At 36.6% G+C, this 26,049-nt stretch overlaps 1 protein-coding gene and 1 long non-coding RNA gene across 5 annotated transcripts; both read left to right on the top strand.

Annotated features, from left to right (window-relative positions):
• Positions 1-2,420: 2,420 nt before the first annotated feature.
• On the top strand, positions 2,421-2,950 carry LOC113052466 (uncharacterized). The gene is made up of 3 exons (XR_003277030.1): positions 2,421-2,537; positions 2,629-2,754; positions 2,872-2,950. It is a non-coding gene; the product is annotated as an uncharacterized LOC113052466 (long non-coding RNA).
• Positions 2,951-3,185: 235 nt separating this feature from the next.
• On the top strand, positions 3,186-19,706 carry si:dkey-26i13.8 (kinesin-like protein KIF19). Of its 4 annotated transcripts, none has more exons than XM_026214937.1 (22): positions 3,186-3,260; positions 4,991-5,316; positions 6,209-6,289; positions 8,718-8,828; positions 9,041-9,128; positions 9,430-9,566; positions 9,687-9,812; positions 9,950-10,042; positions 10,150-10,251; positions 11,191-11,343; positions 11,716-11,838; positions 12,333-12,489; positions 12,757-12,919; positions 13,691-13,868; positions 14,081-14,351; positions 14,456-14,577; positions 14,882-15,015; positions 15,116-15,203; positions 15,495-15,863; positions 18,350-18,521; positions 18,751-18,858; positions 18,975-19,706. In XM_026214937.1, the coding sequence occupies exons 2-22, from the start codon at positions 5,275-5,277 to the stop codon at positions 19,127-19,129; spliced, it is 2,973 nt and encodes a 990-aa protein (XP_026070722.1). In that variant the 5' UTR covers positions 3,186-3,260; positions 4,991-5,274; the 3' UTR covers positions 19,130-19,706. The 4 variants fall into 4 exon arrangements, 3 of the variants coding, with proteins under 3 accessions (XP_026070722.1, XP_026070721.1, XP_026070720.1); XM_026214936.1 differs by lacking the exon at positions 3,186-3,260 and adding an exon at positions 4,774-4,848; XM_026214935.1 differs by lacking the exon at positions 3,186-3,260 and having other exon boundaries at positions 4,810-5,316.
• The last annotated feature ends 6,343 nt before the right edge of the window (positions 19,707-26,049 follow it).

Here is a 26,049-nt window from a genome sequence, read left to right as displayed (position 1 = left end):
CACACACTGGTCTGTCACAGTCAAACAAGCCCAAATTCTTTCGGTCTGCTTAAGGCTTGGGTCAAACGTGTCTTTTCGGCTCTTTTATGACATTACTGAATCTAACAGATTGCTTTAAAAATCTGGGATTGAGGTGTCTACATTGGGCAGAAATGGGTAATCACTTTAGAAAACTGCAGGACCATTCTGAAGATCATATTTGGAAAGCTGGAATTGTGTGCAATGAGTAACTGTCTCACCAAAAGGCTGCTGTTTCTCTAGTGCCGCCTGATGGAAAGAAGTAGTAACTGCCTCCCCAACTGCAGCCACAGTACTAGCTCTGACATAGCCTTCTGTGTCTGCCAATGAAGACAGGAGAACAGGGACCATACCACTGATGTGGAGAGCTTCAGTGAAACCACTGTTAACTTGGAGAAAGAGACAATAAGTACAATTAATAGAGATGAAAATGATCACTAAAATATTCTGCACAGAAATAAATGAAATGATACAAGTGTAGAGATAAATACTGTATGCTTGTGGTACCGTTGAGAGCAGTGGTCAGCTGGGCGATGAACTCTAGTGTGGAGTCTCTCACTTCCCATCGCAAATCACACATACGTTTCTCCAACACAGGAAAAAAGTCTGCAGAACACAAATGCTAGCTTCATGACCATCTACTGGCAATATTAAAGTTTTCACATAAATCTATTTCATTTCAAAACAATAGCATCATTTTTTAACCTTTAAAGGGATTGTGCATCTAAAAATGAAAATGCTGTCATAATTTATTCACACATCTTACATAGACTTGATCTGTGCATCTCTAATTCTCAATAACTTACAATGTACGGTTATAAAAAAATAATAATAATGGAAGTCAATGGGAACTGAAACTGTTCAACATATAGCATTTAGAACACAAAACCCAGTATTTTGAAGAATGTTGGGAAACAAACAGTTTTGATCCAATTGGCTTATTTTGTGTTTCGCAGAAGAAAAGCCAAACAGGTATGAAATGACATGAAACACATGAGTGTACATTTTTCATTTTGGGTGAACTATAACTTTAAATGATAAAGGATCTTGCATAGAAATCAATATGATTGTACTTCAATTATTTTTTTTTTGGGGGGGGGGGGTCATTTTGTTCTCAAAACGTGGTTAAAGAGCTCATCACCATGGCTGATAATAAACTGCAGCAGATCAGGGAGAGGCGAACAAACAGCAATCCACCTCACAGTAGCCTGAAATGTTTTCTTCAAGACCTTGGAAATCACAGAAATCAAGTAAATGAGTGGTTTCAGGAACTGATCCACTTTTTTAAGGCAAAAAACTGAAGCAACTCATTGTAGTAACATATAAGGATTAATGTAAACTTACTGGCATGGGAATCTAGACTCTGTAAATAGTCCAAGAGGACATCAAATGTGTCCTTCCTTAAATCCACATTTTCTGTATAGAAAGATTAATAAGATTCAACACAAGAATTACTTTCAAGACCAATGAAGCCAAAAGAAGGGTTGACATTGCCCTCTAAACCCTTATCATTTTCTTCATATAAGTAAAAACATACAGAATTTATAGTTATCAAGTTAAAAATAGTTTTTACATCTATAACCAAGGCCAAAGGCCAAAGCCCAGAGCACATCCTCAGAAGCAAATCTACAGAACTGGTGATCGAGTGTGGAAATGTCTTCAAAAAGGTATTTCTAACAAAGGAAAAGCACAAATTACATTGAGTAGAACACATTTTACCATATTTATATATATATTTATATATTTATATAAACTATGTAAATATATATTACTAAAGTATTCTGATGAATTTTGCAATCAAAAAAAGTTGTGTGTGTCTGTGTATGTGTATATTCTGTGGTTTTCCAGAGATGTTCGATAAGCAGCAGGCCAACAGTATCTTTTGGAATCCTCAAGGTCAGTTCTTGGTACTGGCAGGACTGCGCAGGTTAGTTATATTATATTATGTTATGTTATATTATATTTAAGATGCAAATACCATTTGACAGTTTGGGGTTTGTAATATTTGTTAGTTTTTTTAACAGAAGTCTCTTATGCTTAACAAGGCTTTATGTATTTTACCAAAAAATACAGTAAAACAGTATTATTCTGAATTATTATAGTTTAAAATAACTATTTTCTATATTAATGTTTTAATTTTTTTTCCTGTGATGGAAAAGATGAGTTCTCAGTTCTCAGTGTCACATGATCCAGAAATCATTCTAATATGCTGATTGGATGCACAATTTTTTTTTTTTTTTTTTTTTTTTTGATTCCTGACTAGAATGCTTGAAATAAAGGAATTCATTTGAAATAGAAATGTCTGGTAAATGTCAGATATTTTTCTTACATCTTAATTGCTTGGCTCATACAGGATATATTTCTCTTTTTTTCTGTGCAGCATGAATGGTGCTCTTGAATTTGTGGACACTTCAGATTGAACCATTATGTATATCGCAGAGCATTACATGGCCTCTGATGTGGAATGGGACCCTACCGGCAGATATGTGGTGACTTCTGTTTCCTGGTGGAGCCACAAGGTCATTTGACATATCCACTTCCTCAAGTTATTATATGTTTATCATATAATTTTTTTTTTTTTTTGCATGAATTTACTTACTTTGCCTACAGGTGGACAATGCATACTGGCTTTGGACATTCCAGGGAGGTCTTCTGCAAAAGAACAACAAAGAAAGATTCTGCCAGTTGCTATGGAGACCATGTCCTCCTACTTTACTAGGTCAAGAGCAAACAAAGGTGACAGCCTTGTCTACTGTTTACATTTGTAACATCTACACCATTTTGTACAGCTGTGAAGGTTATAATAACTTTACCCAGAAAACTATACAATAGAGGCTCTCCATATTTTAACAGGCAATTAAGAAGGACCTCAAAAAGTACTCAAAAATCTTTGAACAAAAGGATAGACTGAGCCGGTCGAATGCTTCTGAGGTCAGTTGTTGTTTCTTCCCCTTTGCAAATCCTTATATATATATATATATATATATATATATATATATATATATATATATATATATATATATATATATATATATATATATATATATATATACATATATATATTTACACTCATATTATAATTTTTTTTTTATTTATTTAATATTACAATGCTTCCACAATGCTTTTGATGCAGGAGTTAGTGGATAAACGTTGTTAGATGATGGAAGAATACAGCCGATACAAAGACAGTGCCATTCAGCTTTACAATCAACAGAGGGAGCTGCACCTTCAGCTCAGAGGAGGTGAGAAACACTGTCCTTTCTTCCATAGTTTCCCCCTTAATTCTGATTCTCTCGTTATAGTCCTCATACTCTGCCAACATACCTTTCCAATAGTTACAAGTTCACGAGTTGCACTGAATTATCATCTCTCAGGTGTGGACACAGATGAACTGGAGAGTAATGTGGAGGACTGGGAAGAGGAAACCATTGAGTTCTTTATCAATGAAGAGATCATTCCTCTCGGAGATCTAGAATCGACCTACACAGAAAGCACTACTGTTTCCAGCTGTAAGACAAAATTAGCACCCCAAGAGAGTGCCACCGGTCCACAACAAGTGCTTTGTATGACAGATACACCAAGTATTTTATATGTGCAGTTATAATCAAGCTGGTTTTATTCACAGTTGAGCAAAAAGTTCACACAAGTGCATAAACAAATATCAAAAGGAAGAAATATTAAAGGAAGCAAAAACCAGACTGGTATGATTCTAGTCAGGCTTAATCACTTACATGACATTTTAAACAGACAAATTATTGTTTAAGTCTGAATAAAATCAAACTTTTAGAGCGCAAGTTAACACACTTACTGATTCTGCTGAGAAGGGAAGTTGTTTGATCCTAATATGAATTTAAGTAAGATTCATATTCTTTATAATCCCCCTTCATACAATTTTCTTGTAGGATTCACTGAAAGGAGTAAAAGGCAGTGATTTATCATTTGCTATTCTTACTGACAGAGCAAGATACTTCTCAATAACCAGTGGGACTGTTTTGTGGACTATTTTGTCTCTAAAGAAACATGTCTGATCCAAGAGAGGGATTTATTTAGTACTGTGGTCTTGTCTTTCGTATAAGAACATGTTTTTTACTAGGGAAATCTTTTCATAATGCAATTTTTTCCCACCATCATTCCAATGGAAAATGTATAGACATCATAGAATCGGTTCACGCTGCAGTATCAGGAGGAATAATGTCAAATCCAAACTGCACTTGTACAGGACCATTCTAAAATTAGAAGGGAATTTTAACAAAGTAAAATCTCACAACATTTGATAGGCAAGTATAATTTATGAATTTAGGTATGACGTGTCTAAACAAGCATCATAAAACATTTTATATTTAAATATATATATATATATATATATATATATATATATATATATATATATATATATATATATATATATATATATATATATATATATTTAATTTACTTAATGTTTTATTTTATTTGAATTTGCCACAAACTGAAATTGTTTTAAATAATCCATACAAACTTACAAGATTGTGTGTGTACTCCTATGTCAAATGTAAGTGACTTGACGTTTCTCCTGTGGTTTAATTTTGTTAAAACACTATTTATATTTTTATTAATTAACTAATTATTTTTTTAAACGTTGTGTTTATTTTGTCCAAAAGCATTGCGTTCATATCAGTCCCGCCTCTCAACGCCCTAAACACCCAATACTTGACAAAGTAGTGATTTTACAGCGGCGCGGCCATTTTTAATTTGAATGTGCGAATCTTCCAGTGACGTCGCCTCGTTGTTTTACCTGTGTGTACATCTCTCCATGGTAACAGTAACCGTTTCCTCGCGCCAGCACGCGCTGTGAGTGGCTTGGCTGGAGGGCGGAAATACCGTTTAAACTTTTATCCTTCACTTAATAAATCCTTCCCACTCGTTTACTCCTGAATATCAAAGTAAATATGATGATGACTATGGTTTGGAATGACAATTTTTTTTCTTTTAGCTTCTCCTGAGAGGATGGGTTGACCCAGTCCCTGCTTGGGTTGTTTGACAGCTCTAGGGGCTTTATCGCCGTTAACAACAGTCCGCTGGTGACTCGAAGACCTCCGCAGGGGCCAGCACACAGTCCTGCCTCAGAATGAGATTACCCAGTCATCAAGAAGATTAACTAACCCACGTTAAGTCACCAGTATATTCTAGCGTGGCTCTAGCTGACGCGTATTTTGATCTCGTCCGTTAAAACAGGCTGTGATACAGCACAGGGTTGAAGTCGCTTGGAATAAAAAGATGAAGGACTTGCCAGAAGAGTGGGAGGACCATCAGCTCACGGTAGGCTGTCAAAGTTTTCCTAATGCACCACAGTTCATTCAACAATAACGTTGAACAACTGTCAGTGCGAATATTAATTGGCCTGTATATTTTTATGCATGGAAATGAACAGGCTTCTTCTAGAGATGCATGATAATGTGGCTCCTTTGGGACAGGAGAGGGTAAACAAATGAAGAGAACGTTTCTATTGAAACAATTTTAACACTCTATAATAATATCCTTTAATAAGTCATCAATCTTTGCAGACATACTGTACACATTAAAGTGGCTACAAAAAAAATAAATACCTTTTGTGGCAGGGCATGTTGTCACACTGAATGGCAAGTTGTCTAAAGGGAACCTAGTGTTTATTGACAGATTCAAGAGGGGAAAACAATTATACAATACAATTATATACAATTGCAACATAGTTAATGAAAACACAAGTAAGGAAAAATGATTCACAACAAATATGAAACAGCACAACTGTTTTCAACATTGATACTACAGTAATAAGAGAACCAATTCAGCAGATCAAAATTATTTCTCAAGGACTGCAATGGGTTATAATATTTGAAAACATATAAACCACATGTGACAATTTGCCCTGACCTGACATACCCTTGTCTTGAGAACACAGTTAAACTTTAATTTAATACAGGTGTTTATTAAAAAGTTGACAGTTTGCTAATTTGATATTAGTGGAGTGTCAAAACTATAGAGTTTGAGATATAACACTAGTGAATTGACAGCTAGCCCCAGTCTCCTATAGTGGTTAACAGGTCATTTGTTCATAAAGATTCTAATTATCACATGAATCAACATTTGATATTGTTGATATTCTATGCACCTAATTTGATGAAGGGAGAAGTTATGTTTTTTTTTTTAAATAAATGATGTACTTTGATTTAAGGTTGCTCTGCGCATCCGACCACTGAACGATGCAGACATCGAGGAGGGTGCAACTGCAGTGGCACACAAGATTGACAGACAGGTTGGAAAAAAACCACAAACAAAAGAAAACACAAAAGACCACTGAGACACATGTCCAGCATTACTTTAATAATTGTTTTCTGGAATGAATATCAACTGTTTACATTAGTGACTTTTGACCTAGATAGGAACATGTAGACTTGTGACAACTAGCCCCTGTATCTAATATTTGTGCAAATATTACAGGTTTTGGAAACATGTGCATGATGTTCACAACTCCTGATTCTGTTGCAGAGCCTGTCATGATGAATGATGGTCTAAAGACTAGAGATGTTCCGATACCCTTTTTCTCTTCCCGATACCGATTCCGATACCTGGGCTCAGGGTATCGGCCGATACCGAGTACTGATCCGATACCTGGGTGTATATCTGTATATACAGCTGTATATACTACTAGCCCTGTGTAAATTGCTAGAATTTTTTTATGGTGTGCTTCAGACAGATCCCTCAATAAAACATGAACAAATACATGGTGAACTACTGTATTTATTACAGTATTTTTATTATCTAACATGAATTTGACAGTATTATTTATTTTCTTATGCAAAAAAGAACTTCAAATGCAGCCAAAAATCTAACACCGCAAACTAAAAAAGGTATTTAAGTTTTACAATATAACTGTATAAAAAAACTGCAACAAATAAGTCTAGGAATATAAAAAAAGATCTATTAATCAGATAATCTCTAACAAGTAAAAAACAAGTAAAAAACAAGCAACCATCTAGGCATAATTATTATTATTATAGAGATGTATTATTATTACTGTAGGCTACAACAGTAGCTTTATATATTGTCAATTTACTCATGTAAACCAAACATTTATTTTAATGGGCTGCCATGAAGATCTTTGAGTGTCTGTGTTTATGATATGACAGTATTCTCAAATGAAACGGTAAATTCTCATGAAGTGACGGTTTATGCGTTCGTGTCCTCATGACACACAGCAGAGACTACAAAACAGCGAGCTCTCGCGCATCTGTGCCAGTCACCCACAGAGATGTAGATTTTGCGGGAGTAATATTTAAATAGTATTTTGCAGTTTAATATTCACAGACACTAGTATATATTCGGCTACTGTCTGGAGCCCTGCGTTTTGACTTACACGGAAGCGACTGAACGCAGTTGCCGGTACTGAATATACTCGAGAGTCTGTAACTACCGGTACTACAGAGACATACTGCTAACCACTGATCTATAATATAGTAGCGGCTTCACTGTCTTTTGGCAGTTTAGAATGTGATGAGTGATCCAGTCATATATAGATAAGGGCTGCTAACGCGTTTTCATTTCTTCTTCGCTGCTCTAAACAGGGGTTGCTTGTGGCAACACAGCACAACTTCCTGTGTTTTCAATGCATTTTGAGCAGCGAAGAAGAACCGTGCAGCGGTTAGGCAAAGCTTGCGGTCATAACTAGGTCTTTTTTAAGAAAATGGTATCGGATCGGTATATGGGTTCATGTACTCGCCGATGCCGATGCCAGAATTTGTTGTGGTATCGGAGATATTTCCGATACTAGTATCGGAATCGGAACAACTCTACTAAAGACCTAATCCTCTCTTTCATCTTCAGTAAATCCTGTTTACAGCCAGTAAATAAGGTTTACTGTCTTCTTTACTTATGCTTGATGTCTCAGGATTCAAAGAATCGTGCTGCAGACATTTCTTTGTATACATAATCATGTCAATATTCTGATCATATTTTTCCAAGCACATTTATCCAATTCCAGACCACATCAGTCATAATAATTCATGATTTTATAAGATATACATTGCTAATGAGGGAGAGTGTAGCTTACAAACACCCTGTTTTCAGATGTATGATCATAAGGCATGTTTTGGCAAAGTTGAACAGGCGGGGGAAAAAAAAGAGTCATGACATTTAAAAATTATGAAAGAATGCATCATTCTGAGGTTTGCCAAAAAGGAAAGGTGTGAATTAAGTGCAAAAGACTTGGGGGGAAAGTAGGTGTCGGCAGAAATAGGTGTCAGTTTCTCAGAGAACTTGCTAAGGGAAGGAAGGCTGAAACACAACCAATATTTAATAAGAATCCAGGTCAAACAACACAATATGAAAGATTTGTCTTGCCATCTACACTACCATTCAAATGTTTTGGGGTCAGTGATTTTTATTTTGAAAACAATTTATACTTTTATTCAGCAAGAACACATTAAATTCATCAAAAGTGACAGTAAAATATGACAAAAATATGTATTTAAAATACATAACTGTTTATACTAAACTTTGATCAAATAAATGCTGTCTTGGTGAGTGTATGAGTGATTAAAAAAACTACTTTTGAATAGTAGTGGACAGTGACAGAGTGTCTCAACATATTGCATAATATGTAGTCATATATTTTGCATATAAGTTCATGTTTAAGAATTTATTAATATTTTGAATTAATTCTGATTTTTAATTACGGTCTTCAGATGGTGGTGTTGATGGACCCCTGTGAGGACTCTGAAAATGTCCTGAGGTCCAACCGCTCACGTGAAAAAACATACATGTTTGATGTGGTATTCGACTATACTGCCACCCAGGTCAGTAGTAGTGCTGCTCTTCCACGCAAAATATTTTTTTGTGTTTGTGTAGGTCATGGGATACTTGATCATTGTCCTTCATGGTCAATTTTGTGTGTGTGTGGTCAAAGATTATTTGTGTGTGTGTGTGTTAAAGGTCATTTACATTTTTAAAATATTCAGCATGATCACAGTGCCAGACCTCCATGTTATTTACTTTTTCTTTATTTCAGGAGGATGTTTATGTGGCAACAACAAAAAATCTTATTGATGGTGTGATTGCTGGTTATAATGCCACAGTCTTTGCATATGGACCAACGGGTAATGTTGATATGACGTTTTCTGTTTAGTGTTCGTATAAAAATTAATGTGCTGTTCATTCACATTATCCTAAATTAAAATTATTTTAAAACAAACAAATGTTGAACCTAATGGGATTAAAAAAAAATGAAAATGCTCATTTTATACTGATCACTGACACCTCGCCTTACCATTGATTGTGTCTGCATATGACCTCAGATCAGACAAGAAAACCCTCTAAAATTAAGCATTTAACTAAGTAGAGAAAGTAAACTAGCCAAGATATCTATGTTCACATTTTCTGCTTCGTTTAATTTTTTAGGAGCTGGAAAGACATACACTATGTTAGGATTAGATTCTGAGCCTGGCATTTACATCCGAACACTCAATGATCTCTTCAGGGCCATTGAAGACAGCACTGAAGATTTGGATTGCACTGTTTATATGTCATATATAGAGGTCAGTTTTATTGTTTTGTAGATATTAAAAACCATTACATCAAATTTGGTACTGTCCTTTTGAGACTTTACAAACGGATAGTGTCCTGAATGCACTAAAAACTAATAAACTTCTTTGCAGATTTATAATGAGATCATCAGAGATCTGTTAAATCCATCTTCTGGATACCTTGAGCTTCGTGAGGATGCCAAAGGGGAAATACGAATCGCCGGCATCACAGAATTCTCTACATGTAATGCTAAAGAGGTACTTTTTAATAGCCTACCATACACTACCTTTTATTTTTGCTGCCCATTCATTTCCTACATTTTGCCTGTTTTCTCCTTATTATCTCCAATAAAGGATGATGTTTTTCTGAACTTGGTGTTTGCCTATGATTTTAGATAATGGCTCTTTTGACCAAAGGAAATAAACAGAGGACTCAGGAGTCAACAGCTGCTAACAAGACATCATCTCGCTCTCATGCTATACTTCAGGCAAGTCTAGAACACTCACACACACATACACACACTAAGCATGTACATGACCTCAAATTGGCACACTGTAGTCTGAGTGTGCATCTGCTGCTTTGTCTGCTTCACAGGTGACAGTCAAGCAAAAGAGTCGTGTAAAGGATATCAACGAGGAGGTCAGGGTGGGGAAGCTATTCATGGTAGACTTGGCAGGAACTGAGCGAGCATCACAGGTATGTATATCATTGCTCTTTTTTGTTGTTTTTGATTGCTTCCACTGTCCTCATTTGTAAGTCGCTTTGAATAAAAGCGACTGCTAAATGAAAAAATGTAAATGTATGTGCTGAATTGGAAATATAAGCTTTCGAATTCAGGGCTTGACAAAAAGAATTACCCAATGGCCCGGGGCCAGAATGAAAGATGCTTGGGCCAGTTAAAAAAAAATGTTGCTGGCTCAATCAGGCCACTGCTGCACCATCATGAAAGTTTATCATTTGCATGTTTTTAAGCGTAGTTAATTAAAACAATTCAGACAAATACATACCAAAGTATGTCAAAATACCAGTCTTTTTCAAATAACTTTGTAGCTTTAACAATAATTAATCTATATTAAATTTATACAGTGGGGTACAGATGTCCTGGTCAAATGGCCTGTCTTTGTTTTATTTTAACTGATCTCTGTTATGGGCCAAAATGTCATTTGTGTGGAAATATTGCAGGCCAGAGAATTGTAAAAAAAAATTCGGTATTTAAAATTTTGGTGTTATATAAGCTTATTTATTAGAATTAAAGATAACATGGTTCAAAAACAATTATTACTATTAATTATTTTTTTGTGGCAAGGTCAATGGAAATGTTAGCACGGCTGGTAAAATTTGTAACCGATTAGAATCCTTAGCATTGAGCCCTGGAATTCCTCAGGGAGGCCAGATTTTTTAGTTCGGCACCCTTCCTCATCTTTCGCCGAAATTAATATTTAAGCTCTTCTGGCCTTCATTATTCATATGCGTATAATGTGAGACTGATGAAGGAACTTGAGCATCTTACATCTTATATGGCAGCCAAAACATCACTCTTCATTAGATTCAGACATTCTTACACAGTTGTTTTGTCTGTGAACACCAACAGACAGTCTTATGTCCTGTTCTAAAGCACATATTCTCTTTGCTCAGACTCAAAACAGAGGAAAGAGAATGAAGGAAGGAGCACATATAAACCGTTCCCTGTTAGCACTGGCCAACTGCATCAATGCCTTGAGTGAGAAGGGTGGGAAAGGAGCCCAGTTTGTCAACTACAGAGATAGCAAACTCACTCGACTTCTTAAGGTGAGCAAAATGTATGGACCATGGACCTACTGTATTTCCACCAATAAAAAATGTCATTGTAACTTTCCATCTCACAAGTCTCAGAATTTACAAAATATAACTTCAGAATTCTGAGATATAAACTCGAAATTGTGAGTCACATTAGCATTTTTTATTTTTTTTTAATTCTGAGTCTGGAAAGTCCAAATTGTATGATATAATTTAGAAACCCTAAAAAACACTTTTTTTTCTTAGAATTGCATGTTTATATTTTGAATTCTCAGAATTGAAAGACAAAAAAAGTGTTTAGTTTAAGATATAAACTTGATATAAATATTGTCTCAGACAATATTCACAAACTCATTGATGTGTTGAATTTGATGTGAATTTCAGGATGCTTTAGGAGGAAACAGTCGTACAGTCATGATAACCCATATCAGTCCTGCCAGCTCCAACTTTGAAGAGTCAAGAAACACACTGGTTTATGCAGACAAAGCCAAAAATATAAGAACCAAGGTAAACACATACTTAATAGTATTTGTCTAAACAATGTGGATTATCTAGATGATTATTTTGAACTATTTACCAGGCAAAGTATAAAACTAATGGTGTTAATATTTAAAAGTCAAAGAAGTATCACACAAAATAAATGAGTATTAAAATAAATTTAATTTAGGTTTATGAGGAACTGTTCATAAGTTGTGCTGAACTGCTTAACATTTGTGTAGATGCCGTGATATATTTTTCTTCAGGATTCTTTGATGAATAGAAAATTTGGAATAGTAGTGTATATTCCACTAATAAAGTATTTTCTGTTAAATTTTAACATGATTAATTCAGAATTATATTGAAAAGATTCACAATTATGTTGAAATTAATCATACAGTATGTGTTAGTGAGATCTCTTAATTTTCAGTTTCTGATCACCCTATTGTGGTTGTATTTGTGATTTCATTGTGTTGAGATGCAGGCAAGATCCTCTCTTGCTATTCTGTTTCAAATTCTTCTAGGTGAAACGCAATTTGATGAATGTTTCATATCACCTGGCTCAATATACAAGAATTATTGCTGAACTACGAAGTGAAATTGACCGACTTCGTGCAAAGATTGACCAACAGAGTCAAGAGCAACAGAAAGGAGAGAAAGCAGACATTCATGAAATTCAAGGTTGTGTTCAATTTATATGTTGGTATTTGGGTACAGTAGCTAACAAAAAATATTGAAATAAACTTTATTTACATAAGGATTTTAGGTTGAAATATACTCTCTGCTTGAGTTACGCACAAACATTATTTTCTTAGTAGTTTGTTCAAATCTTTAACTGCAAGTATGAGCAATAATATTGTTTTTTCTTGAAATAGCAGTTACATTTAAAAAATTAAAGATTTTTTTTTAATGATTGCCATCTGCTTTCTCTGTATGGGCTGTTTTTAGCTGAGGTGCAGCAGTACAGTCATGGTGAGATGGCTTTACTGCAGGAGCAGCTCTTGTCTGCCTTCAGGGAGCAGATGGAGATCAGGCGCAGCCTCATGGAGCTGGAGAACTGCAATATGGAACTTCATATAGACACATCTAGACATCTGCTCACCATATCAGAGTAAACACTTAAACATACAGACAGAGTTCCAACCATCAGTAATTCTTCAATTATGGACAGGATTATTTTAGTTATCTAAAACTAAAACAGTTTAAAAATAATAACGTTAATGGGATAGTTCACCCAAAGATTACAAATTTGTCATCATTTATTCACCTTCATATTGTTCCAAACCCATATTATTAATTAGTATAGGAACTTCTTTCTTCTGTTGAATATATTTTGATGAATGTTGGCAATCAGACAGTTTCTGGTGGTAGCCATTGACTTCCATAGTATTTTTTACCATACCATAAAAGTCAGTGGCTACCGGCAACTGTTTAGTTATCAACATTCATCAAAAAAAAATCTTCTTTTGTGTTCAGCAGAAGAAAGTAAAGTTTGGAACAATTTGAGGATGAATAAAAACAAAAATTTAATAAAATGAAAAATATAAAAATGAAAAATGAAAAAGAAAAACCTTTTTAAGGATTTATGTTTAATGCCTTATGTTATTTTGTCTATTTAATTAATTTTTCTGTATTTTTAAGAGTGTTAAAATGTAAAACATTTAAATTTGAGTGTGATTATTTTGGGCTTGTCATCCAAATATGTCATTATCACCTTACTGATAAAATGAAAAAATTATAAGAAAGAAAATAAATGTTAAAACTTTAGTGTAGTAAAACATACTATACTCCTTGTTATAAATAGACCCTTGCCCTACAGTATTATAACTTTTTCTTATTTTCATCTCACATCAACCCTCTTTCTGTTTCCCTCCTCTTGTAGTTGGGAGCGTGACAGAGCACGTGCCCGGCAAGGGAGAGGGAAAGTAACTGAAGAGAAAACAGACAGAGATAAGGAGGAAGAGCAAGAGAGTGGACCAGAGGAGCCACAGTTTGTCACAGCAGCTCGAGAGGAGATTGGCCCACTACTGGCTGAACAGAGAAAGACAATGGAGCTCAAAGTAATTATGTTCATTTAGTAATTAAGACTCGTTTTAAAGGAGTTATGAATGCAAATGGAAATCTGACTTGACATGTCAAGCAGTAACAGCAGTACTTCATATAAAATTCTCATATTTTAAAGCAAGCTGTTTTACGTTTTCATCTTAAACAAGCATCTTTTTTAAAAACTTTTTTTTGGTTATTTCCCTATTGGTTTCTACCCTTTTTTCAGCGTGAACTGGAAGAAAAATTAATGACCATGAAACTAAAGTCATCTAAGATTGAGGAGTTGCTTCCTAATCGCATAAGTAACCGTGAACAGAGAGACATACTGACATTGCTCTGCAAGGTTCATGAGCTGGAACTTGAAAAAACTGAAATCCAGTCAGCTGTTCTCTGTAAAGAATATGTTCTCAGGACAAAAGACTTCATCATCCAGCGCCATGAGCAGCAGCGGACGCTCTGTGATGACATCATACACCAGCAGAAGGCTCTAATTGAAGGTGTGGGTCACTGACACGGGCTGATGTCTTTAAAGAGACAGATTATAGCATCTGACATTATAAACATTAGATCAAATACTTGTATTTATTAATTCTGTCCACAGATCAAGGACTTTGTGTACCTGAGGAGTTACAAGAGCTTTATTCACTGTACTTTAGTGAATTAAGTGATGGAAGCGTCGACCAAATTGTCAACCTTCACACTTTTACCACAAACCCCAGAGTTGTGAGCAACACTTGCTTATGTTTTCTTTCATCTCTTCCTTTCTTTCTTATTTTCTTTTCCCTTTTAAATTGCTCTTTAAGTCTCTTCTTCTCACCGAAGTGCATTTATTTGATCAAAAATACAGAAAAAAAACCCCAGTAATATCGTGTTATGATTATTGTAATATTTTTGCAATTTAAAACAACTAATTTCTATTATAATATGCTTTAAAATGTAATGTAATTTATTTCAGCAGAAATTACTTAATTACTTATCCCAGACTGTTGAACAGTAGTGTGTCAATTATTTATTTCTGTTTATACAGGATAATTCTCTTATGATTATGGCCAGCCAGATGAGACTTGATGTGATCTCAGCAGAACAGCAGAACAACAGGAAGTTCAGTCCTTTAGATAAACACCCCTGTGATTCTTCTTCCTCTGGGCTGGATTATGACAGGTAAAGTATGTATTGAGGAAAGTAGACTGCATCGTTCATCTGGAATAACAACAGATTTGGTATGCTTTCATCTATCTTTTTTATATCTTCCTTATCATAGTGACAGTAACAGAGTTTTCAAACCGTTGTCTAAACCTCAGCCACAGAGACGGCACCACTTATCTTCTAGCCCAGCTCTTTCAATAAAGGTAAAAACACAGACGCGCTCATAGACCCTGAGCCATACCACCTGACAGTGTCATCTCATCTTTTACTGTGTAAACAAATGGCATTATATCAGATAGTCTCACAAGAAACACTTCTGAGTATCAGAATTAAAATAATCCATAAATTAATCAGAAAATATCAGTAAATTAATTCAAACAGGTAAACATGAGGGTAAACAATGATCTTAATCAATGTTGAAATAAGTATTTAATTGATTTAGATGGCATAGCAATGTACAGTAGTTTGAAATGTGGCTTAATGTCTTTGAGCAGGTTTGTGCTGTTAAGGGTTCGACTCCCATTTGTCCTACTGAAGCTGTGAGTCCAGACACTTTGAGGGAAATTGTTAGTGACACCAAGAGCATCTCAGTAATTGCAGCGAAACGTCGCTCACACCTAGCGAAGGTGACCAATTCCAGAGTGGCCGGTTTGGCTTTGACCACAGGGCTCAAATCCTCAGTAAGTATGGACAGTCTAGTTTCTACTTTGGCAGAAGAGTCTTCTGAGGTCAAAAGAAACACCCCAAGACATGGAGGCAGGTCCCAGTCGAAGCAGGACTTAAAGACAACGGAAGCCAGAAGAGAGCTGCCTGAGAGAAACCAACACAAGAAACGGTCTAGGTCTTTTGAAGCAAGCAAAAGGGTATGAGTGTATCTATGTGCACCTCCATCTCTATTGTTTCAGTGAGCTTTGGCTATCATATATAGCATATATATATATGGGCAATTATGGGCATATATATACAATTGGGCAATTAGTTGAATTAGTTGAAAGGGGTGTGTTCAAAAAAATAGCAGTGTGGCATTCAATCACTGAGGTCATCAATTTTGTGAAGAAACAGGTGTGAATCAGGTGGCCCCTATTTAAGGATGAAGCCAACACTTGTTGAACATGCATTTGAAAGCTGAGGAAAATGGGTCGTTCAAGACATTGTTCAGAAGAACAGCGTACTTTGATTAAAAAGTTGATTAGAGAGGGGAAAACCTATAAAGAGCTGCAAAAAATGATAGGCTGTTCAGCTAAAATGATCTCCAATGCCTTAAAATGGAGAGCAAAACCAGAGAGACGTGGAAGAAAACGGAAGACAACCATCAAAATGGATAGAAGAATAACCAGAATGGCAAAGGCTCAGCCAATGATCACCTCCAGGATGATCAAAGACAGTCTGGAGTTACCTGTAAGTACTGTGACAGTTAGAAGACGTCTGTGTGAAGCTAATCTATTTTCAAGAATCCCCCGCAAAGTCCCTCTGTTAAAAAAAAAGGCATGTGCAGAAGAGGTTACAATTTGCCAAAGAACACATCAACTGGCCTAAAGAGAAATGGAGGAACATTTTGTGGACTGATGAGAGTAAAATTATTCTTTTTGGGTCCAAGGGCCACAGGCAGTTTGTGAGACGACCCCCAAACTCTGAATTCAAGCCACAGTACACAGTGAAGACAGTGAAGCATGGAGGTGCAAGCATCATGATATGGGCATGTTTCTCCTACTATGGTGTTGGGCCTATTTATCGCATACCAGGGATCATGGATCAGTTTGCATATGTTAAAATACTTGAAGAGGTCATGTTGCCCTATGCTGAAGAGGACATGCCCTTGAAATGGTTGTTTCAACAAGACAATGACCCAAAACACACTAGTAAACGGGCAAAGTCTTGGTTCCAAACCAACAAAATTAATGTTATGGAGTGGCCAGCCCAATCTCCAGACCTTAATCCAATTGAGAACTTGTGGGGTGATATCAAAAATGCTGTTTCTGAAGCAAAACCAAGAAATGTGAATGAATTGTGGAATGTTGTTAAAGAATCATGGAGTGGAATAACAGCTGAGAGGTGCCACAAGTTGGTTGACTCCATGCCACACAGATGTCAAGCAGTTTTAAAAAACTGTGGTCATACAACTAAATATTAGTTTAGTGATTCACAGGATTGCTAAATCCCAGAAAAAAAAAATGTTTGTACAAAATAGTTTTGAGTTTGTACAGTCAAAGGTAGACACTGCTATTTTTTTGAACACACCCCTTTCAACTAATTGCCCAATTGCACAGCCTTAAGAGCGTGCATATCATGAATGCTGGGTCTTGTTTGTTTTCTGACAATCTACTGAACCTACTGGTAACTTGTTTGCCACGTAGCAATAAAAAATATACTAAAAACCTTGATTATTCTGGTTAGTCACATTGTACTGCTATTATTTTGAACAATACTGTATATATATATACACACACTATCATTCAAAGTTTTTATTAATACTTTCATTCTGCAAGGATCCATTAAATTAATATAAAATATCACAGTTAAGGCATTTATTTATATGGCTACAAAAAATATATATTTAAAATAAATGGTGTTTTTTTTTTTACTTTCTATCTATCGAAGAATGCTGAAAGCAAAATGCATCATGGTTTCCACAAAAATATTAGGCAGTACAACTGTTTTCAACATTGAAATATTTCTTGAGCACCAAATCAGCATATTAATATGATTTCTGAAGGATCATGTAACACTGAAGACTGGAGAGTAATGATGCGAAAAATTCAGCTTTTACATCACAGGAATAAATAACATTTTAAAATATATTCAAGCATTTATTTTAAATGAACAAAACTCTTCACTATATTACTTTTTTTCATGCTGAGCGCGAAGGTGTTTTTTTCTTGGTGACTAATACCGACCAAGCATCACAGTCTGCTTGTACTACGACAGAACAACAATGGAGAGTTTTGCTTGTCTGCGAGTATTTAAGTCTTTACCAGATGGAATTGCCGGACTACCATAATATTGTTATGAAAAATAATGCTTGGCGAAACATTTAATTCTTGATGCATCTGCCATATTACTTCAGCAGATATCGCACGTCATAGCAACCAAAAGAAAATGCTGTGCTCTCAAGCACTCACATCTGGGCGTTTTCAGCAGAGCGCCGGGCATTTTCAGATGGCTAGAAATGCTTTGGTGGACTTGCGTGGCTACAGTGTGCTTTTGTGTTTTTTTTTACAGTGGGTTGCATGAGAAATTCTAACCTAATTGAATAGAGCAAACAGGTGTCTATGTAAAAAGATGGGAAAAACTGTAAAGCTCAACTTACATTATTGAAGAGGCTGCTTAATTTTATCTGTTTTTACCACAGCACATACAAAAACCAAGACAAAACCCTTCCAGATATCCAGCTTTGAAGAGCATTTCAGACAACAGGCTTGTGCGACCAGCATTAAACGTGATCCAGTCACACAACAGTGGTGCTGGAAACCCTGCAACACCCCCAGTAGCTAAAGTGAAAAACACTGTCTCTCAATTTACAGGTACAGAACTGCTTTCCAAACTCAAGCAAACTGTTATACAGCCTAGAATAGGGATGTAACCTTTATTAGAAAATGGAGAACTTTGAGTCATTTATCCATTAACACAATTGAGTTTTTTTATTTTTTAACATGGGTGCCAAAATCGGTGTGTGCTTCTTTCATGCTGTATATCTGTGAAACAGGCCTAAAAATGAGCAAACTGTGAAAAAAAAATTATATATGAATTTAGGTGAAGTGCAGCTTGAGAAGTTAGAGATCAGGGGAACACCACCCAGCATCATCCATCAAAAACACTCTGATGTCAAACGAGGACAGACAACCTACAAACGACAGCAAGGTAAAAAAAAAAAAAAAAATCTTGCTAATTAGCAACATTCTTTTGTTTTTAGTTGTGAAATTAGATGGAAGGATATGATTTTTGCATTCCAACTCAAGTTACCAAATTTTTTTTAGGCCTAGGAGATGTTTCTTACTCCAGCAATCTCCTACAGCAACCAGGCAATTACAAGAAGTCCACCGATGAAAATCCTAGACAAAAAGGAATGACCGATGTCAACAGAAAGAATGGCAAAAAACCCAAACATCCTGTAAAAAAGTCATTTGTCTGAGTTTTTCGTTCACATACAAGAGAAAATTTTTTTCACTGAAATGTACAGCTGAGACTATGTTATGCAAGTTATTTGTCTTTGCTTTGAAACTGACAATACATACAAAAAAAATGTGGATGAATAATTTAAAGCAAATTTATTTGACGTGAAAGCATATAAATGTATATATAAACATATGTTTGGAGATAAAGCATGTTTCAGAATAGTTTAATTTTTTCTCTAAATGTACTGTGTAAACTTCTACAAAACTGATGAAATGCTTATGGCTTAATTTATTTATAAAAAAAAAAAAAAACAAAGAAAAATGTCAAGTGTCAAAGTCCATATTGGTTTCTCCAAAGGAAAATTAATTACTTGGATTAAAGTTAACCACTGAACTGGCATGGACACAAACTGATCCCTGATCAACTTTAATGAAATTGTGTCAGGTGTTGAATAACACCGGGTTACATCGCTGTTTAAATTCACATTCAATAATATATATATTCTTCGTCTTTTTTTAAATTATAAGCTTGTAATAATGTTCAGGTCTTTTGTGTTTGCGTCATAATGTCACATCTGTATACATAAAGAAGAAGTCTGGCAGAAATGTTACTTACTTGTTCTGATGAATTTTTTTGGTGTGACTTCTTATTTTGGGCAAGCTTTCAAGGTGTAGCGTAGCTGTAATTCTGAAGTAAAGCAAATATCCGGACTGGTGTGCTAACTAACAGCCTACACACACCTACATCGGAAATCGTTAGTTTCATCCCTGCTGAGGAGCCTGCCGATGCATAACCACATAAAGAAGATAATTCTGCAAATAACATCTCGGTTACATATGCAAGATTGGTTTTTGGACGTTTGTAAGCGTTTATCTTGTCCTCCGGTGAAAATGTTGTTGCAAACGTAGCCTTGTGTCTGTCGCTGTGTTTGACAGGAGCTTGTGTGGGTGCCGTCCCATGTAAACTGCGTTAGAAAGCTTGTGCTGTAGGGAAGTGAGTGCGTTTGGGTCGCTGTTGGTCGCTATCTCACTATCTATCTGTCGGTCTATCTATCTATATACTGTATCTAGTCTATCTATCTATCTATATATATCTATTTATCTATAATCTGCGTTCTGCACTATCTGAATACTCTTGTCTCTCTAGTCACTCTCAATGCTCTCAAGGCGGCTTTGGTAAATTCTCTCCCCAACATGACGTGATGCAATGCATTGTGGGGGAAAGGAGACCGCTGTAAGATAGTAGCTATTTTTTTCGTATTATATTCCATTTTGTGATACCCAACAACATAAAATCGATGGATAACAGTTTAAATGTTTATTACCAACAAGCAAATTGCACATATTCGTAAAAAAATGAACCTTGCAACACGGCCTTTAAGGGAATAACATAGTATAATATGAAAAAACGGTGGAGTATCCCTTTAAATCAACTAGATGTACCATTATTTAATAAACACTAATAGCATCGCCTATTAATACAACCACAATAATGTAACTCAGAATTGAGAATTTATAAAAAGGTATTTAAAAATTAATTTTAATTAGAAAATAATTAAACTGTAAATGCTTTGCGGAACAAGTATTCTCTCCCTAATGAGGATTTCTACAGACAGTTTGGCCCTGTAATGTTTCAGCGTTATGCAAATATTTCAAAGTCCCCTGACTCTGTTCAAGAAGCCTTCGCCGCAGGTATCAGATTGTCCTTTACTCACTTTATTAAGTACCTGTTAGATCCACAGACTGAAAAGGAGAAGCCTTTCAATGAGCACTGGCAGCAGATGTACAGACTCTGCCATCCGTGCCAAATTGACTTTGTTGGGAAAATGGAAACACTTAATGAGGATACAAAACATTTGTTGAAGATTCTTGGGATGAAAAATCAGATTTGCTTTCCCCCAGGGTACCGCAACAGGACAGCTGCTAACTGGTTAGCAAACATTTCAGTAGCTGACTGAAGAAAATTGTATAATCTTTATTAAACAGACTTTAGATTATTTGGATACGATAAACCTGAGACACTTCTGCATGAGTGACAGAGACAGTTGTTCTTTAAAAGAGATTACATGAATATAATGTAAAATAAAAGTGGATTGTACAGATGTTTGGTACCTAAACAATAATATTATTACACTATTGGTTTTTTATTATTATTATTTTTTCTTCTTCTTTTACTAAAACAGTGGTTTATCAGGTGGACATTTATTCCTTCATTATTAAATTAAATTATATCCAGTGTTGCCTTCATAACAATTTTGCAGTACAACAATTGTACTGTTATCCCTCACAGCCTCGTTTTTGTCAAACAAAAAAACATTGATACTATTCCGATAAGGTCTACAGACCAGACCAGAGCATTGATTTGTTTTGGCCACAAGGGGGCAGTGTGTTTCAGTTGATTTATTTCAGAGAGTGCCATATACTAAAGCCATGTGAGCAGCACTGAAATTTGACAGAACTTATTAATATTTAATGCTAGGAAAAAAATCTAATGTAGAATTTATGAAATGATGCATATTTTGAGGCTAAGGCCAAGTGGAGAAATATGCAAATTAGAGGTTCCTGTTTTTATTTGAAACAAGACATCAGTAAAAAGAAATATGAATAATATGTTCATGAAAAAATGAATTGTTCTTTTTTTTATTTAATATGCTACTAGTTATTTAAATGGGGTTATGCAATGATAAATAATGGTACTGAGTGTTTTGTTTTTAGTCATATTCCTTCATTACAAATAAGGAGATCAAAATGTCACTGTAAATTCCATTTAAAAAAAAAAAATTGTTATGTCCTCTTTCCCCAACTCTCTTTAGTTCTCTATCAGACTGACTAGAACTGAATAGTCTGAAAGGTCAAGGGCATATTCACCATGGAGTCAAGCCTTCTGAACTACTGTCCTCTTCATCTTGCCTACGCTTCTGCTGTATGACAGCTTGAAAGGTTGTGTGGCAGGTTCTTTTAAAGTTGTCCCCTCTATGAGATGCTTTAGAATAAAGGTCAATACTAATGGCCAAATTCAGTCGTCCACAAGAACAGGATGCAAGTACACTCTTGCTTCCTGTCCATGCTGACTCATGTCCATTATTTCTTTCTTTAGTTCAGCACATTCTTTCGCACCCCTCAAAAGGGATTGTTGCTACATAATGTAAATCAGTGAATAAACTAAAATAAGAAAAGGGATTGCTAGAAAGCGTGCAGATCCGGTTTCTTGCACTTTCTGCTTACAGTAGACAAAACAGGGACTGAAAAACTTCATTAAAGCTATTGTTCAATTAGTCTGGAATTTTTTTTTTTCTGTGGGGTTTTCAACTGTCAGAACTTTAGAAAATTGTCTAAATACCTGACACCTGTCTCTATCGGATACAAGCATGAAGTCAAAAGCAAACAGAATCCATAATTATTATCACTGACGCTTTCTACACTGGATACCGTATACAGATGCGCATTCAATTTCTGAAATAGTCCACATGCTTGAGCTACTGCCGACAACAGGATAAATGGAAGAGTAAAGGAATGTTTGCTATGACTAGCACATTAGAAACTCTAATGCCTTCAGAAGATGTGCAGCAGCAAGAATAAGTGCAAGCAATTGTTTTAGAAACGAGGCACAGTGAACCTAAAAAAAACCTAAAGGTTTTGACATTTACATATTTGGATAGCTCAGTTTTAATTAGATTCTCATTTAATGTCTCGACAAGCACTTTCCCACAGAAAGCAGTAACAGGAATGTGCATCTTGTGTGATGTGATGACAGCTGCTTCAAATGATACCGAGCCAGAAACAGCAAATTTCACTATTAGATGAGCAGAATTAAAGAAAATATGTTTCAATATGAAACAAATATACTGTTGTGTCTGTGAGAGGAAGCATCCAATGAAAGTTCTTGTTAGTCCATCCTAAAGAGATTTGCCCTTGCTTAAACCATTTACAGAAATAAGTCACCCAGTCCTGATTTCAGGTCTACTAAATGTGCACTGACAGAATCAATACATTGCTCTTTAACTTCTTCAACCTTGTGACGTACAAATCTTGTGCGTTCCTGCTTATATGTGAGCAACTGTTAGGATAAGTCTGCGTAGGTGTGCATTGTGTGACTTACCACTGGCTTCCGGCACTTTCCTTTTTTATTAGTATTTTAATTATTTTTTAAACCAGCAAGTATATATCCCATGGCTAGAGGCAATGCTGTGTCACAAGCCAGCGACGTACCATTATGTTCCTCCACACATATGGGATAAAATCCCAGCGGGGGTGGTCAAGTCTGTGGTTTTCTCGTGCAATTGTGCTACTTTTAAACTGTTGCCATTTTTCCCCCGTGGGTTAAACGTTTGACATATTATATAAATTATATTTGACTGAAATGTTTGTATTGAAATATTTTATATTCTATCAATGATAAAACTCTGGTAGGAGCCTTTGAGCTGTGTGATCACTATGATATCGTGATGTTCAATTTACATAACAGTGACTGTAAATATATGTATTTTAGGTATGGGAATTGCATATTTAGAATTTTGATAGTTGGGATATGATCTACTTTGGGGCTATTTTTGATTGATACCAAGACTTGGCAACCCAGAAGCAGAAATGCATGAACACACACACAAATAATATATATATATATATATATATATATATATATATATATATATATATATATATATATATATATATATATATATATATATATATATATATATATATATATGTCTACACACAATAAGCTAAAAAAATATTAAGAAAAAACGTCTCAGGTTACGAATGTAACCATGGTTCCCTGAGAGGGAACGAGACACTGCGTCCTCTGAAGGGACACTATGGGGAACACCTCGTCGTGACCCGTGTCTGAAGCATACTTTGAAAAAACGCCAACTCGTTGGCCGGTGACAGCGTCTGACGTCACTACCGGCGCGACTATAAATAAGCGACCGGAGAGCACGTCATTTATCTTCTTCGTGAAGCTTGCGTCCGAAGCATGGCAAGGGATCTAGAGGACGCAGTGTCTCGTTCCCTCTCAGGGAACCATGGTTACATTCGTAACCTGAGACGTTCCCCCTCAAGGGAACTTCGAACTGCGTCCTCTGAAGGGACACTATGGGGAACAGTATACCCACGCCGCCATGCTGAGGGGAGCGCAGGCCAGACCATGGCGAACACTAAGTACCAACTCTACCATTCTTATGGGAGTTGCCCCTAGGACGTTTAGACAGCTGTCTGTGACACTACCCCTTACGGCCAAAGGCCTAAGCTACATACCCAATTTAATTGATCAGGGCCTCGACCCGGGGCAGAGCTTAAAGGCTTGGAATAGGAAGGATTCCTTTAAAGGGATACGGCTAAGAAACCAGTATTATACAAGGTCTTGCCTGTCACACAGGGGCTACCGCTTGCTCTTGCAAAAATTTTTCGAAGGAGCTGTCTCAACAGAACCCTGGTAGCAAACCCCTGCTAGATAGGTATTCAAGGATACCTGAATGGAGTGGCGCCCAAGATGAACGGGGCTTTACACCAACTCAAGAAAGGGCACGAAGCCACCGCGCGAAGCCCTTACCATAAAGGATTTTTAGAAAGAACGCAGAGCCTTAGCGTGCGAACTTACCACAGAGTGGATTTCAGAAAGTGTGCAAAGAATACACGTGCACACTTACCATAGTATGGATTTTAAAATACTGTTCTAGGGAGGGGTTCTCCTGGCACTCTGAAGGGGAAAAGCAGAGAACACCGTCAAACGAGAGGAACTCTGAATTCAGAGTAGCGTAATAACACGTGATCCTTCTTTTTTGGAAAAAGGGGCCCGTGGTTAAAATTACTGCGAGAACCGCTCCAATATCCCTTGATGAGGGAAGCAATGCTTGAGTGCAAAAACAAATGCACTCCGGCTGAAAAGAGCCAAAGGAACCAAAGTCTAAACATCTCGAAAAGGGAACGAAGCTGAGCGCGTAACCCTTACCATACAGGATTTTAGAAAAGTGTGCAGAGACTTGCGTGCACACTTACCACTTTAAGAAGTACACAGAATGTAGCGTGCGTACCTACAGGTTCCTAAGCATCGCAGAGGTGTTTATATAAGCGGTCAGGAGGCCCCTCAGGGTGACCTGGCCATCATGAAATCTCCTGCAGTGCCGTGCCAGTTCTGATGATCAGCGAGGCTCCCACAGAAGCCCGTGATCTCGCCGCCTAATACCAGAGCACGAGGCCGGAAGGACGGTGCTGACGGGTGTTAGTAGATGCCATGACTGAGCACTGTAAAAGAGACTCACTTAGAAAGTTAGTAGACATATGACCACCAGCAATTCAACTCATAAGTATATACAGAAAAAGGGTTACATACTCACCCATCCTCCTGTAGTGGAATCCTGCTCACAGGGCGCCTCCTTATAGTCCGGACCATCAGTAAGGTGGTTACTATGAATATAGAACCAACCAAAAAACATCATAGGTCCAGCATATGAGACTGTTATGAGAGAAATTCTCCCCCACCTAACCTCGATCAGGTGGAGAGCTGGTGGTCGCAGGGGAATTCAGGCAAGGGAGGAAAAGAGCAGAAGTTAAACATAAAAAACAGTTACTGTTCTCTCTAGGTATCGCTCTGATTCGGACGAGAACGCTGCCTCGTCTGAATCACATCCCTCAGGTCCTGCTTACCTCCTCGCGACCCACGATTCCTCTTGCCCCTGCCCATAGGCGGGGGAGGAGCGCGAGCCGCGACACTAGCCTTCTGCGCCCGTCTTTGATCCTCAGAACGAGACGGGCCAGGACCCCTATGTTGTTCGGGCTCGGACCTGGTCCTTCGTGGAATGAAGGTTTTAAAAGCAGCTGAGCGCGCCCTTGCCTCCCTGAACTTTTCAACCACCATCTCGACGGAGGTACCGAAAAGCTCAGAAGGCGAGACCGGAGCATCGAGAAGAAAGCCCCTTTCTTTCTTCCCGATGTCTGC

The sequence above is a fragment of the Carassius auratus genome, chromosome 32 (genome assembly GCF_003368295.1).
Source record: "Carassius auratus strain Wakin chromosome 32, ASM336829v1, whole genome shotgun sequence".
In the NCBI taxonomy this organism is placed as follows: Eukaryota; Metazoa; Chordata; class Actinopteri; order Cypriniformes; family Cyprinidae; genus Carassius; species Carassius auratus.
This window is presented reverse-complemented; position numbering and strand designations above follow the sequence as displayed.